This window comes from Peromyscus maniculatus, chromosome 7 (genome assembly GCF_049852395.1).
Source record: "Peromyscus maniculatus bairdii isolate BWxNUB_F1_BW_parent chromosome 7, HU_Pman_BW_mat_3.1, whole genome shotgun sequence".
Taxonomy (NCBI): domain Eukaryota; kingdom Metazoa; phylum Chordata; class Mammalia; order Rodentia; family Cricetidae; genus Peromyscus; species Peromyscus maniculatus.
The window spans coordinates 103649143-103663381 of record NC_134858.1 but is presented as its reverse complement, the minus strand read 5'-3'; the positions used below and the strand labels follow the sequence as shown (position 1 = coordinate 103663381).

Sequence of the window (14239 nt, the reverse complement as noted above, 5' to 3'; positions counted from 1 at the left end):
ATCGAAGCAACAGGGTTGAAAGATACTTATCTGTGAAATAAGGAGAGTGGTACCTCGAGATGATGTAAAGAATAAGTGATGTAACACTGTGCCTTGGGGCCTAGAACATTCTAGCAAGCACAAGGATGATCACTTTTACTTTTTTTTTTCAGCAGCTTAATGATGTTTAATACTAATGGGGCCAGAGTAGCACAGGAGCTGAAATTGCTATTAACATCACTGAACTAACTCACAATTCTATAAACAGAAAAGGCTGGAGTGTCAGAAGAGCACTCTACATAGATTATAAAAGGCTGTGGCTGGGCTATGCACATAAAGCCTGGAAATTCTGTGATTTTGGTGACAGAGTCCTTCTAAGTCCCTCAACTACTGGCTTTATTTAGTCACAAAACAAAGGACAGCTTCATCACCTGATGCAGACACTGGGTGGCATTTGTGAGAGGTGTTTAAATGGAAGGGCTCCACCCACTCAGAAAGTACACATACAAAATATAACGTATAGAAGTTATTTTGGTTTGGGGTTTGTTTTTCAACTTTTGCATGTTAACAACCACAAAGATAGGAATCTAGTTTCTCAAGTCTACCTAAATTTTCTAGAGACTGACTCTCTTATTGAAGATCAATTTAAAAAAAAAAAAATCCTTGTGGGGTGTGGAAATGGCCCAGTGGTAAAGCGCTTTGCCGGAGGACCAGAGTTTGAATCCCCAGAATCCATGGGAGTTGGGTGCAGCCCTGAGTCTGTAATCCCAGCACACCTACAGGGAGATGGGGGCAGAGAGGGAACCTCAGAGGCTGGTGGGCTAGCCTGGAGCACACAGCAGTGAACAAGGAGACCCTGCCTCAACCTAGGTGGAAGGGAGGCCCTATACCACTGTTGTCCTCTGACACAAAGCCAAGAGCACACAAAGCTTCTAGAGTTTTTTTTTTTTTATTAATTTTAAAACAGCATCAACAAGCCGTGTGGCTCTGGGCAGCAGCAGGTGAGTGAAGGATCTGAAATGAGAATCTGAGAGATTGAACCCAGGTTGATTATTGTTCAAACGTTTAAGGAGGACTTGAGTTTGCTGGGGCTGCCCCAGGCTCTGAGGATATAAGAAGGAACTGGACGTCCCAAAGCCCATTCTGCCGTTGGGGGGCCTGGGTATGCTGTCTAGAGGGGCTTTAAACAGAGGCAGTGTGCAGTTGGCTAGAACCCAATGCCTTACTATATGTAGAAACTACTTTGCTGTTTCTATTACTGCCTCTTCTTCCTTCTGTCCATTTTTATTCCCTGTGCTTTTTCTGTACTCAAACTATTGGTTTTCATTATTATTATTTTGGTGTTGGTTTGGGTTTGTTTTTGAGACCAGGTCTCAGTATGTAGCTCTGGCTGGCCTAGAACTTACAGAGATCAGCCTGTCCCTGCCTCTTGAATGCTTAGACAATTTTTTTTTTAAAAAGAAAATAACCCTAGTAACACAGTATCTGAGGGCCATATTTTGAAACTTCCTTCATACTTATCGTGGCTTGTCTAAATCTCAGTTAGGCTGAAATCTGGCACCTGTGCAGCTCTGTGTCAGAGACACTAAAGCCCTGGTCACCCTCAGGGTTTCTACTCCTGTGATGAAACACCATGACCAAAAGCAACTTGCAAGGAAAGGCTTCATTTTGTTTATACTTTCACATCATAGTCCACCATGGAAGGAAGTCAGGACAGGAACTCAAGCAGGGCAGAGCTTAGAGGCAGGAGCTGATGCAGAGCCCACGGAGGAGGCCGCTTACTGGCTTGTTCCCCATCGATTTCTCAGTCTGCTTTCTTATAGAACCCAGGACCGCCTGCCCAGGGGTGTCACCGCTCCCTGTGGGATCCATCCATCAGCCATGGATCAAGACAGTACCCCACAGACTTGCCTACAGGCCAATCTTATGGGGGCATTTTTTTCAAATGTGGTTTGTACTTCTCACATAACTCTAGCTTGTGTCAAGTTGACATAAAACTATAGCTGGCAGCCGGGTGGGGGTGATGCACACTTTTAAGCCCAGCACTGGGGAGGCAGAGGCAGGTGGATCTCTGTGAGTTCAAGGCCAGCCTGGGCTACAGAGTGAGTTCCAAGATGGCCAGAGCTACACAGAGAAACCTTGTCTCAAAAAACCAAACCAACCCAAAAACCCTATAGCTAGCACACTGGATCTCACCCCACCCTCTCTGTGCATCCTAAAGAATGAAAACATTCCATCATATGAGAATGGCATTTTTTTCTTATGTGCCATCTTACGGAGTTCTGTGATGCCTATGAAAGGAAAATGGTCCAGAACCATCCACAGAGTGGATGTCCGTCCACTGTCCATCTGCAGCCTCGTCAGCTGTGCTCAGCCATGCTGGTGCTTCTTTGCAGTTTTCAGGAAAATAAGCAATAAGAAAACAAACACAAACTTTTCACTTTAAATTCCCAGCTCACATTCAGCTTAAGTATTTTTTTGCTACTACAGCCACTCCCATGGCAAGCATGGGATCATCGGTGACCCCTAAAACCACATCTTTCAGACTTCATAAAGAGTCTTGCTGGGGTGTTGGGAGCATGCAGGCTGCCAGTGGACTCTCCCTAATGGAACAGCTCATTAGACTCACTGGGGAAGATCTGCTTTTAGCTTCGTATCATCCTGCGGATCCATGATTGAATATGAGCCTCCACTGTGAAGCAGGGGCGTCGCCAGCAATGTGGAAGTTATTACGTTATAGACACATAGAGCACAAAGCTAGCTGGCAGATGGCAGCATTCCCTGGACAATAGCCCGAGAAACATCGCTCTCGATTAAGATCCACGGCTAAACCTCTGAAATGGCTGGAGCTTAGGAGCCAGTTCCTGTTGGGGAAGAGCAAGCCAGGTGCTGAAGCCTTCGGGTCCCCATTCCTACCCTGGGCTCGCTTTCGTCCGTAAAGCGATGAGGCTGGCTTACATGCTTTCTAAATTTTCTTCTGGCTTATTCTGTATCACCCTCGCAGCCCACTCCCACTCCGATGCTGACCCACATCCCCGCGCTGACATTGGCTTGTTTCTAGTCCTCCTTCAGAGTCGGCGCTTCCTCTCAAGGACTCATTCACACGGTCTGTGAGTGATGCCGACTTGGCTGAAGATAGCGAGAGCAAGCAGAGCATTTGATGTCACCCCATTCATGTCACCACAGTCCCCTTCACCGGCCAGCCTCTGTGCCCACTCCCACGTGGCACGTCATGCTTGCTTTTGTTGTTTTCTGTTTCTTTGTCTCTGGCACACCCTGCTCCTTTCTCCGTGGATTTGTGTCTAGCCATATAACCCAAATCTTCAGTTCTCCCAAGGTCTCAGAGTCTTCCACTCTGTCCCAGGAAGAACGTCAAGGCAAAGCAGTGGGCAGCCCGAGAGGAATCTGAGGAGCACAGGTTCCTCCGTCTCTTGTGTGCAGGATAAAAAAAAAAAAAAAAAAAAAAAAAAAAAAAAAAAAAAAAAAATGGGCAGAAACAGGGCTAAGCCTTGGAAAGATCCTCTCCTCCCTCCTCCTCTCTTCTCATTCCCATCCTTCCTCAGTCCACAGATAGAATATGGCCCCCTGTGCCTCTCAGACTCTTGCTTCTAGACACTCTTGCAGCCCAGGACTCTAGTTCTCAACTCCTCCTGAAAGAACAGTTCTGTCTGGCTCAGATGCCCTGCTCTGGTCCACTTGGCTCTGGTCAGAGAAATGGTATAACCCCAAGTAACCAGGACCTCCATGGTTACACCTCTGTGGATTAAGTGTGGGAATCAGACTTGCCAAGGAGAGAGAAGAGCTGTTTACTTAGGAGTCTAAGGATGATTCACTGGGAACAAACATCCCATCTTAGCCACAGGATGGATCACTCTAATTTTCCTTCATCTGCTAATCATCTCACAGTTGACAGGCAAGTTCACTATCCCTGGTCAGTTGGTGCATCCTTTTCTCTTCACGCTCTCTGAGCTGGCTCTGGATTGGAGTTCAGGCACTCATCACTGTTGAGGTGGAGCAAAGGTGTGGTTCACTTGAGACCCTGTAGCTGCCCCTAGAGACCACCAACAGTGTCTGCTGGGGCACTAGTCAAGACTCTGCACCCTCCAGCTTCCTCGACGGGCGGGCTCCTAATGGTACTGCTGCAGTGAGAGGGTTGAGATGTGTCAGGGAGGAAAGCCACCGAGGCCTAGAGCTGAACCTATTTCTGCTTCAATACCTAGTTCATAAGAGAAAGTCAGGACAGTGGCATGGCTAAATTTTGTTGTCAATTTGACAGCATTATAAAGAGCAGCCTTGGTTCTCTGGGACTTGCGGTGAGGCCGAGCGAGGGGCGGAGTCATTCTTTTCCATAACTAACTTGAGTGTAGGCTGTCTCCCATCCATCTCTCTGAGTTTCAGTTCCTCTCTGTGAAGAGTGAAGATGAGAAACGCCCTGGCTACCTGGGTGATGGGTATGAAACGCTTTGTGCTCCCTGCTGAGTGAGCCACATGGCCCCGGGTGCCAGTAACTGCTTCACAATGGTGAGCTCTCAGCATCCTATTAGCAGTCAGAGAATTTCCATTTGACAGCTAAAGGGGAGAGTTGAGGGTTCAAACCAGCCGGGCCACCTCCCAGCAGCCTCGTGGGGCCGCCCTTACTTGACCTCAGCTCTCGAACAGTGCTGAAGATTCCTACCCTCCTAATCCACTAAGCAGTTCTTCCTCTTGCTTCTGCTGCTTCTAGGTTGACGACACTGGCACATTCCAAGTCATCGTGGTTCCCTCAGGGACGGACTTCGCGCCAACATTAGAGAGACTCCAGCGGTGCACTTTCTGCTATGGTGAGACCCACGGGGAGAAGCCAATTTGATCAGGCCTGCCTGCTAAGTGTGTTGAGTCACCGTTGGCAGGAGCAGCTGGAACTTGGCCATAGGGATATGCATGGCCTGGGGCAGGCCACGCTGGGGCTTGGGGCGCACACTGCATCTCCCACAGATGGAACCTCTCAGTTGAGCTTGCAGGGCCCCTCCAGTGGATCCCAGCGGGAGGGTTGCAATCCTGCCTCCTCTACTTTAGTGCAGCTTCCAGGAAACAGTAATAATTTAAAACAACAGCAACCACCAAAAACCTTCGTCTGTCTCCTTGCCAAGCTTTTCATGCTATTGGGTATTTTATACGTGTTTTCCAAATCTCAAATGTTCACAACTCCCAAGAAAGGCTTTAGAGCAACCTGGTACTTTCCTTTCTGGGTGGTAATTTGGTTTTCAGTGCAGTAGGAGTGGAAGACAGACACCCATTCATTCTCATCCAGGAGTCTTCATAGACTCCCAAGTGTTGGGCATCAGAAAGATTTGCAGTATTGACTGTGGTGTGTTATGCCCAGTCTTTTGGTCTAGCTGGGAACAGTCTCTCTCCTCTTCCATTTGATGTTCCAATAACCATGTGGAAACCACCGGGGTTACAGGTGGTCATGACAGCAGGCAGTCACCACATTTCTGCTATAGGCTCTGCACTGTTCTAATTACGCTGCATGATGCCAACTATCATGGTGACAATTGAGACTTAAGCTATTGGGTTTCTTATGTTCTAAGCACAGTTTTAACTGGTTTACATAAATTGTGTCGTTCTAGGCTCATAACCACACTGAAATGTTTGAATTATCATTAGTGCCATTGTACAGATGGGGGAAATCAAATTAGAGACGTGATATTTTTCTCAGGGCCCCACACCCACATCAAACCCAGGAAAACCGGCTCTGAAGTCCCTTTAATTTTTGCAGAATAAAAGTCTCATTCTGTTCCCTGAAACTCTCCATTTAGACCTGGAGAGGATGTCTGAAACCTTCTCTGTGTGTATCAGTGGGGTGCTGGGGTTTGCTGAGTACATGAACTAGAATGAAGAGTGTGATTCTGGGGAGAAGGGGACAGTTTCTAGGTTCCTTTCAGTCTCCTCTGCAGCCCTGGAACCAAGCACTCTGCTCACATATCCAGGTGCAGGTTGCACTGGGATTTTTGGGTCCTGTCACCCGTCCTCTCGACCCAAACCAGTGAGGCTCTCAGATTCATCTGCCCTGTGCATTCTTGGTTGCACGTCCTGAACATGTCCGCTCCAACAGTGTGCTGATGTATTGCACACTCGGGAACTGCACATATGTGACTGGGGATGGATTTTTGGCCCTATGCCTTGGCCTAAACCCTTGTTTTGTCTCCCAGGCATATAATGGAAGCTCTTTTGGCTGTCGTTTCCCACAATTAAAACCCCACAAAACAGAGCAAACGGGCAGCCTACCGTCCCTGGTTCTAGAAGCTGCTCTGCACACAGGTGACCATGCTGTCTTCTGACCGCTATGCAGGCTCATAAAATCTCACTGAACTTCAGTCAGGGACTTAGGCAGAGCCATCTGTATTGAGTCCATGAGCGAGCAGGAAGCTAGGAAGTTCCACCGCATGCTTGTTAGTCCATTTCTCCATTTCCCCTTTGGGTTTTAAAGAACCCGTACTCACCCTCAGCCATCACATTTACTGACAAACCAGACAAGACTATCAGCCTTGCAAAGATGTCTGGGTCAGCCTAATCCCAGCTAGGTACAACTACCTCCTCCGTTGTGTAGAGAAACTGTACACAACTAAGGCCCAGCAGTGGCCTGGCCAAAGGTGACGTCATGTTTGTTATGTGATAACCTAGGCATCCCAGCTCTCAGGCGAAGGGGCCATCCTGCTACCTCATGTGTCCTAATTCAGTCAGTTCTATGAAAATTAAGTGACTTCTAAACCCCTCTAACAATAAAACACTGACTCATGCATGGTAGCTCAGCAGGTAAAAGTGCTTGTCCCCAAACACGACAACCTGAGTTCAATCCCCAGGACCCAGGTGGAAGGAGGGAACTGACTCTTGAAAATCATCCTCTGCCTCCACACACATGCTGTGCTAAAATACCCACATGTATACACAAATAAGTAAACATTAAAAAGAAATTGCCATTGACTTCATATACAGAAACTTCTAGAAATATGGTGCATCCTTTATAATGACTTGCTCTCCTGCTTCAGTCAGTTCTATGAAAATAGATTAAGTAACTTCTAGATTTCTCCCATTTCCCATTTATCATATTCCTCTGGACATTCTTTGTGGTCACATTCAATAAAACTGACTCTCTGTTTTTTTCTTGCTATGCATGCATAATGACAGAGGCATATTTATAAAAATGACTCCACTTTATGGGAGAGCATTTTTTAAGGGGCATGAAGTTGTGAACTCATGCTTAAATTGAAATAAAAGATGCATTGCCTTTTAAAGCTTAATTTTCAAAGCAGATGAGTTTTTCACAGCTAGTGTCATGACGGAGGCCCTTGGTTAAACCTGTATACTGTCAAGAACTAAAGAGTGTGTTCTTACAGTATATTCTAGTATGTAGAGATGAATTGCTCACTTAGAACTTTAAAAACGTAACAGTCAAGATTAAACTTCTGTTGAACACAAGTTAGAAAAAAATGACGGCATGGAACAGAGTCAAGAGTTCACAGGTTGGTATCAGATCTGGACCTTTTGGTGGTGAACTCTTACTCTTGATATTAAAGACAAAACTATTTTATGAGCTAAGGCTATAGTTCCTAGATACTAGAATAGCTGAGGGGGAATCTTTCACTTTTTGTCCACATCTGCTTAGTAACTCCAAATGACTTGGATTGCAGACATATGCAAGCCCGATGCTTCCTGTGACCAAGCCAAACCACCCCCGATACAGTCCTACCTGGATGCTGCGTTCCTGCTGGATGGCTCCCGGCACGTGGAGAGTGCAGACTTTGAAGACATGAGAGACTTCCTGGAGGCACTGCTAGATCACTTCGAAGTCACTCCAGAGCCAGAGACATCTGTGACTGGAGACAGGGTGGCCCTACTGAGCCATGCTCCCCCCACCTTCCTACCCAACGCCCAGAGGAGTCCCGTTAGATCTGAGTTCAACCTCACCACCTACAGCAGTAAGCGCCTCATGAAGAGGCACGTGGAGCAAGCAGTCCAGCAGCTGAATGGGGACACTTTCCTTGGCCATGCCCTCAGGTGGGCTCTGGACAATGTCTTTTTAAACACACCCAATCTGAGGAGAAACAAAGTCATATTTGTGATATCTGCTGGGGAAACCAGCCACTTGGATGAAGAAACCTTAAAGGAAGAGTCCCTGCGAGCCAAATGTCAGGGCTATGCCCTCTTTGTGTTTTCCTTGGGCCCTGACTGGAATGACAAGGAACTGGAAGACCTGGCCAGCCACCCTGTGGACCAGCACTTGATCCAGCTTGGCCGGATTCATAAACCTGACCATGGATATGGTGTGAAATTTGTGAAGTCCTTCATAAACTCCATTAGGCGTAAGTCATATATACAAAACTATTCTTGTGCACAAGAGCCTGCTTGGTGTCCCCCAGAAGGACAATGAGCTGGCGTGTGTCTTTAAGGGCACTGCAGGGTCAGAGAGGAAAATATGTGATAATGGATGGTGGGAGGGATGACTGGTTTCTAAGCATTTAATTTTCTGGCTCATCTCTTAATGCCTCTGGTTCCTATGGAGAAGCAATCCTAACAAGCAGCTGTCTACACATCTGTCTGCATGGAGAGGTGTAGTCTGGGGATGTGAGGTCACAGCCTGGGCTCCATCTCCAGAGCAGAATGCTTGCCACGTAACACTAGCACGCTGCCCTTTGGGGAGCAGTTCCTACAGTCAACACAAAGAGGCCAAAGAAAGAATGAAATCAGTCTTGGCTTTGCTTTGACAAGTTCCAGAGTCAGAGCTGGGAGTGGGAGGAGATACCATTTTATCAGTTAGAATGAAAGGGACGGCTTTGCCCAACTTCCCCCAACTGCATGGCCTCTTAGGAGGTAGCGGTGGGAATAAGTGGGGCCCATGAGGAAACAAACGTGGGCTGTTTTTCTTAGAATGGGCATCCTGAAAAATAGGCAATCCACTTTGGATGCAGCATGAGGGCTAAGGAAGATTCATGCCTGGATACACGGCTCAAGGTGGAAACGCAGTGGGCAAATGTCTCAGTGTTTTCAGAGCCTGCTGGCGCTTGTCCCCAGGAGTCCAGATGAAGAAAAGGGGACACACAGGCTGAAGGATGCTTGAGGGAGTGCCTGGCTATTTCCCAAACTTGTCATTGTATTAAACAGTGACGTGGGTTAAGGCTGTAGAGCTACTGAGCAGTGCAGGGCTGAGACTGCTAACGGGGCTGATGTCACGTCCTGTTCAGTCTAAGATGAGCATGATCTGTCAGCTGGAACTGGTTAGAGATGCAGGGTCCAGGTCCCGCCCCTGAACCAGAAAGTGCATCTTATCAGAGCTCCCAGGAAATTCATACATATGAGATGGTTTCAGGGACACAGGCAGAAAGCTCCCCCAGTGAAATTTATTTTGATATGTTCTGGAACAGAAACCCCAAAGATGAGCTAAGGGCAAGCAGTCACCCTGAAGGGAGCCTTTCATAAGGGATGAACAAACGACCACTTGGTAAAAAGAAGCATGCCTGATGGCCCACGAGACTGGAAGACTTGACCTGGGAGTTCCTCCCTAGGATCCCTTAATTCTTCCTGGTGTTTCATGCCAATGCGCCCAATTACAGGACCAGATGAGGCAGCACCTCCCACTCAGGAAAAGGGCAGGTAGCTCTCGTGGGAACTACAGAAAGCACTGTTAACAATGACTACTCTGCAGCTGCCTACCCCATTTTCCATGCTTTTTAGACATCTAGAAAGCGCCATCTCTAAAATACAGCTGCAAGACTGCGGGAAATCACTTCCCCCACAGGCCCCCACGGTCACACCCATTCAACACAAGTGCAGTCACTGGCCATCTGCTTTGAGCCACAGGCTGTTCAGGTGCCAGGCTTGATGAATAGAGTTGTCCACATCTCTTCTGACGTTTTGGAAGCTGTCGAAGTGTTTGTGACTCATTTGGCATACTGCCACAAAGTAGACGACAGAGCACAGTCCACATCAGAGCAGCACATTTCCTACGTGAAGCAAAGCTCAATAACCCTCTACTTGAGTTCAAACAAAACATGAAAACCCAAAGCCAGACCTGGTGGGCACAGCGCAGCACACATGTATTTCTTGAGAGGTAGAGGCAGGAGGATTGTTGTAAGTCCAAGGCCAACCCAAGCCACACAGAAAGAACCTACCTCAAAAACAAAAACACCCTAGAGGTCAGGTACAACACAGTATTGGGTCATACTGTCTCACATACTGCCCTTCCTGTAATTTTGAAGATAGACTCTGTGGCAGCCTAGGAGATGCCTGTTAGTTGGAAGAACCCTATATCACCAGGAAGGGGTGTGAGTGTGTGGTGGGGGGAGGGAGGAAACGTGTGTGTGAGCCAGAGGAAAGCATCGGGTGTCATTCCTCAAGCAATATCTACCACGTTTTTTTGAGACAGGGTTTCTCAGTGGTCTGGAACTTGTCAAGTAAGCTGGCTGGCTGGCTGGCCAGTGAATCCTTGGGATCTACCCACTCTTGCCTCCCCCGTGCCAGGATTGTAAGTGCACGGCATTGGGCCTGCTTTTCCAGAAAGATATTTAACAAATCTTTTTTACTTCATGCTTTCAGGGCATGTATAACACATTTTTTAAATTTTTTCCATAAAAAAATAGCTTTTGCATTTTAAATGGATTAAGGCGTGCTTTAGTGTTATGAAAAATCAATACTCTTCCAAATGAAGTGAGATGATGAGTTAAACCCAAAGGCATTTAGTTTGTTGCTAACATAAAGGCCATAAAGGGACTACCCTGTCCCCTTTGCATCTTGATACTCCACAAAAACAAATAAAATACCCTAATTAGTTCCTATCAAAGGCAAGAGCATTATTAGGACTGATGGGCTTATGTTATCTTTCACAATGGCTAAATGACTTTAGGAGCTACTGGCATCTCAATGATGGGGATTTCCCTGGAACATTTCGCATGCCCGGTGACCATCTTGATGGACGTTGGGAACTGAGGTGATAAGTGTACAGAGCAGACATGCTAACAGCCTTCGTGAGAACCTTACCAGAGCCTTTTGTCTTCCTAGGTGGGATGAACAAGTACCCACCAGTCAACTTCAAAGCCAAGTGCAACAGACTCAGCCCTACAGATCCGAAGCCACCCCCACGCCAGTTTCGAAGGTACTGTGTGCTTGGTGTGATTTCATAGTTGGATATGCACCCCTCCTCATTCTTTATCTTCCTCCTCTCCTCCCCCACTTTAGCTTGATAGAAACCAGATATAATATAAAACATAAATTATATATTAAATTATGATTTGAGGGAGCAAGAGATGTTTTTTAAATGACCAAGTTGATCTGGAAATAATGAAATAGGAGTACTTTTATTCTTTTAAATGGAAAGTCCAGTTATTGAAACAAAGCACCCAGTTGGACACACACCCCCCAGTGGCAATGAGCATGTCCAGTGGCCAGATCTTGGTTTCTAAACAACATTGTGCATCAAAGTAACCAAGGTTTCTTGGTGCCTGAGACATACTCAGGATCTGGTGAGGAAACTCCAATTCCGGCCTGAGATGATGGAGTTACTCCAGGAAGCAAAAACATAGTAAGAAAGAAAGAAAAACAGTATCGTGTCAAAAGGTTAAGTGAGTTGGTTTGATATGACTCCCATGGGCCTAATCTTGGACAGCTGCAGCTCTAGAAAGAATGAAGGTAATGAATTAGAATGCCTTGAGTGACTGAGTTAATGCATTACTGTATGTACGGCATGTGCGTGATCAAAGGCGTGTGTGTGTGTGTGTGTGTGTGTGTGTGTGTGTGTGTGTGTGTGTGTGTGTGTGTGACGGTCAGAGCGTTCACTGTGGGATCCAGCAGTCTGACTCAGGTTACCGGGCTTATACAGCAAGCACTTTACCCACCACTCCGCCTTTCTGGCTCCACGCCGCATGTTTTAAATCTGTAAGTCAACATGGATTCTCAAAAAGAAGAGGAAGGAGAAAAACCCTCTCTTTATATTATACTAGATAATAAATCTAGAAAGGTAGGAATAGAAAAAAATCAATATGTAATCATAATGCTAATTACAAATGTGGGAACTGTTAATCAGGATGCAACAATCATGAGTTGACAGGTGTTGATGCTACGTGGTTCCGGAGGTGATGGTGCTGTGTGGTTCCCAAGGTGACAGTGCTGTGTGGTTCCTGAGGTGATGGTGCTGTGTGGTTCCCGAGGTGATGGTGCTGTGTGGTTCCTGAGGTACTGGTGCTGTGTGGTTCCCGAGGTGCTGATGCTGTGTGGTTCCCGAGGTGCTGGTGCTGTGTGGTTCCTGGGGTGCTGGTGCTGTGTGGCTCCTGGGGTGCTGGTGCTGTGTGGTTCCTGGGGTGCTGGTGCTGTGTGGTTCCTGGGGTGCTGGTGCTGTGTGGCTCCTGGGGTGCTGGTGCTGCAGGGACTCTTGAGGCACTGGTGTTAATGTGCATTCTGAGGTGAGGTAGGACACACAGTACACCACCTGTGTGAAGTTCTTGCTGGAAATGTTTGACCCGAGGCTAATGAGGAGGAAATCACTGGGCAACCCTGGGATATGGAATTGTTAGATCATAGGTCTTATGTCATGAATAAAGGGATGAGAATTCTGGAACGAGGGAACTAAAGAGACAGGGCAGCCAACTGTAATTCTGTGAACTTTAATTGGATCCTATATCAGAGAGAGAGAGGGGAGGGAAACAGCCCATATAGAAGTGATTTGGAGAACATCTGGGGAAATTTGAGTGTAGACGATACATTGAAGTTACTGAGCTGTGTAGACTTCCTGGTGTGCAGAAGAAAAGTCTTTATGAGAAGCTTGCTAAAGAATTTAAAAACATGTATTTGTGCATGAGTGTATGTGCGTGGTGTACATGTTTATGTGCACATGTGCATTATGTGTAGAGGCCTGAGGTCAATATCAAATGACTTCCTTGATCAGTCTTCTCTTATGTGTGTAGACAGATTCCCTCTATGAGGTAACTTGATGCTTTAGCAAGTCTTGCTAGCGGGCTCGCTCCAGGGATCCCAGCTTTATTTTCTGCCACACTGGAATTACAGGCAGACTGCTGAACCCACCTTCATGGGTTCTGGGGATGTGAATTCCAAGCTTGTGTAGCACTGAATCATCAGATGGATAGTAGTACTTCTGTGGTCAGCCACTGTGAACTAATACACATGAATCCACCCAGCCGCTGGCTGTAACCAAGCACCATCACCTGGCTCACGCTTAGACAGACACTGTTGGCAGAGTGCCTCCCCTGAAATGTGTGCATTCTGTTCTGTGTGGTTATCAGAAATGGGCAAGCATTCCCAGGCTAGGTGCTAAGAACTGAGAAGCCCCTGCCTGAAGGCTCTGACTCCCCTCCAGCAGTGAGAGAGGCAGGGGAACTGTCCAGCAGCAAATACTTCCTGAAGTCCAGCCTGAAGCTGTCTAGGAAGCCAGTCCAAGAAGAGTAGGGCTCCCCCTACTGCAGGTACCCGGAACTGAAGAAGAGGGATCAGATAGGACTGGATGAGTGAGCAGACTGACATTTGGTGCAGAGGAGGAACCCTTATGGCTGAGGTAAAGGGGCTGAGGAAAGTGTGGCAGGCGCGAAAGCAACTTCAAGGAACTCTGGAGGGCTGTGCATTTAGTCTTATCTCTCTGCAACTGCTGTTAATTTTGAATTTGGGTTTTCTAAGTTATGGAAAAATAAAGCCCTCATTCAGGACTTAGAGCCTCTGTTCACTACCTACTGCTGCCTTCCCTGGACCAGCCACCATGGCATCTTCTAGCTTGCCTGGCCTCTCTTTCCCACTCTCTTCATGAGAGGCTTGTGGCCAGGCACTCTGTATTGGGAACTTCCAGTTCGGGCTGGTGGCGTCCCTACATTTGCCTTTGTCCATCTCCACTCAGTATTCCTAGCAAGAAGGTGGTGATATTCTGGGGCACTGTGTATCTGGGGCTGGAAGCGCTGAGAAAGGAGCTCAGCTTCTGGGCATCTGTCTAGAGGATGGCAGGCCAAGACATGGGGCATGAGGGGGGGGGGGGTCAGCAGAAGGGCTTGTGTTTCCCCATGCCAGAGAGCTCAACGTTAAATGATAAATGAAAAACTGCCACGGGCAGGGAGGGGGAAACACCCATAGAAGAAGAAAAAGCTTTTATTCTGCCTTTTGGCTTGGATTTTTATTCTTCACTGGGCTTCACAAATATGTAGCCAGCTCAGACCGCAAAGGTGGACATCAGAGCCAACCTACACATTCAAGAGGCAATTCTAGAAAGTGCTTTGTTGGAAAAGCAAGATAA

The 14239-nt window shown here is 47.1% G+C and overlaps 1 protein-coding gene across 1 annotated transcript in view; it reads left to right on the top strand.

Annotated features, from left to right (window-relative positions):
- The window catches only part of Col6a6 (collagen type VI alpha 6 chain), a 137971-nt gene that overhangs the window by 116326 nt on the left and 7406 nt on the right, over positions 1-14239 (top strand). Inside the window, exons 33-35 of the mRNA XM_076576972.1 lie at positions 4703-4799; positions 7650-8321; positions 11014-11107. Coding sequence (XP_076433087.1) covers positions 4703-4799; positions 7650-8321; positions 11014-11107 — 863 coding nt within the window. The remainder of the gene's footprint in view (positions 1-4702; positions 4800-7649; positions 8322-11013; positions 11108-14239) is intronic.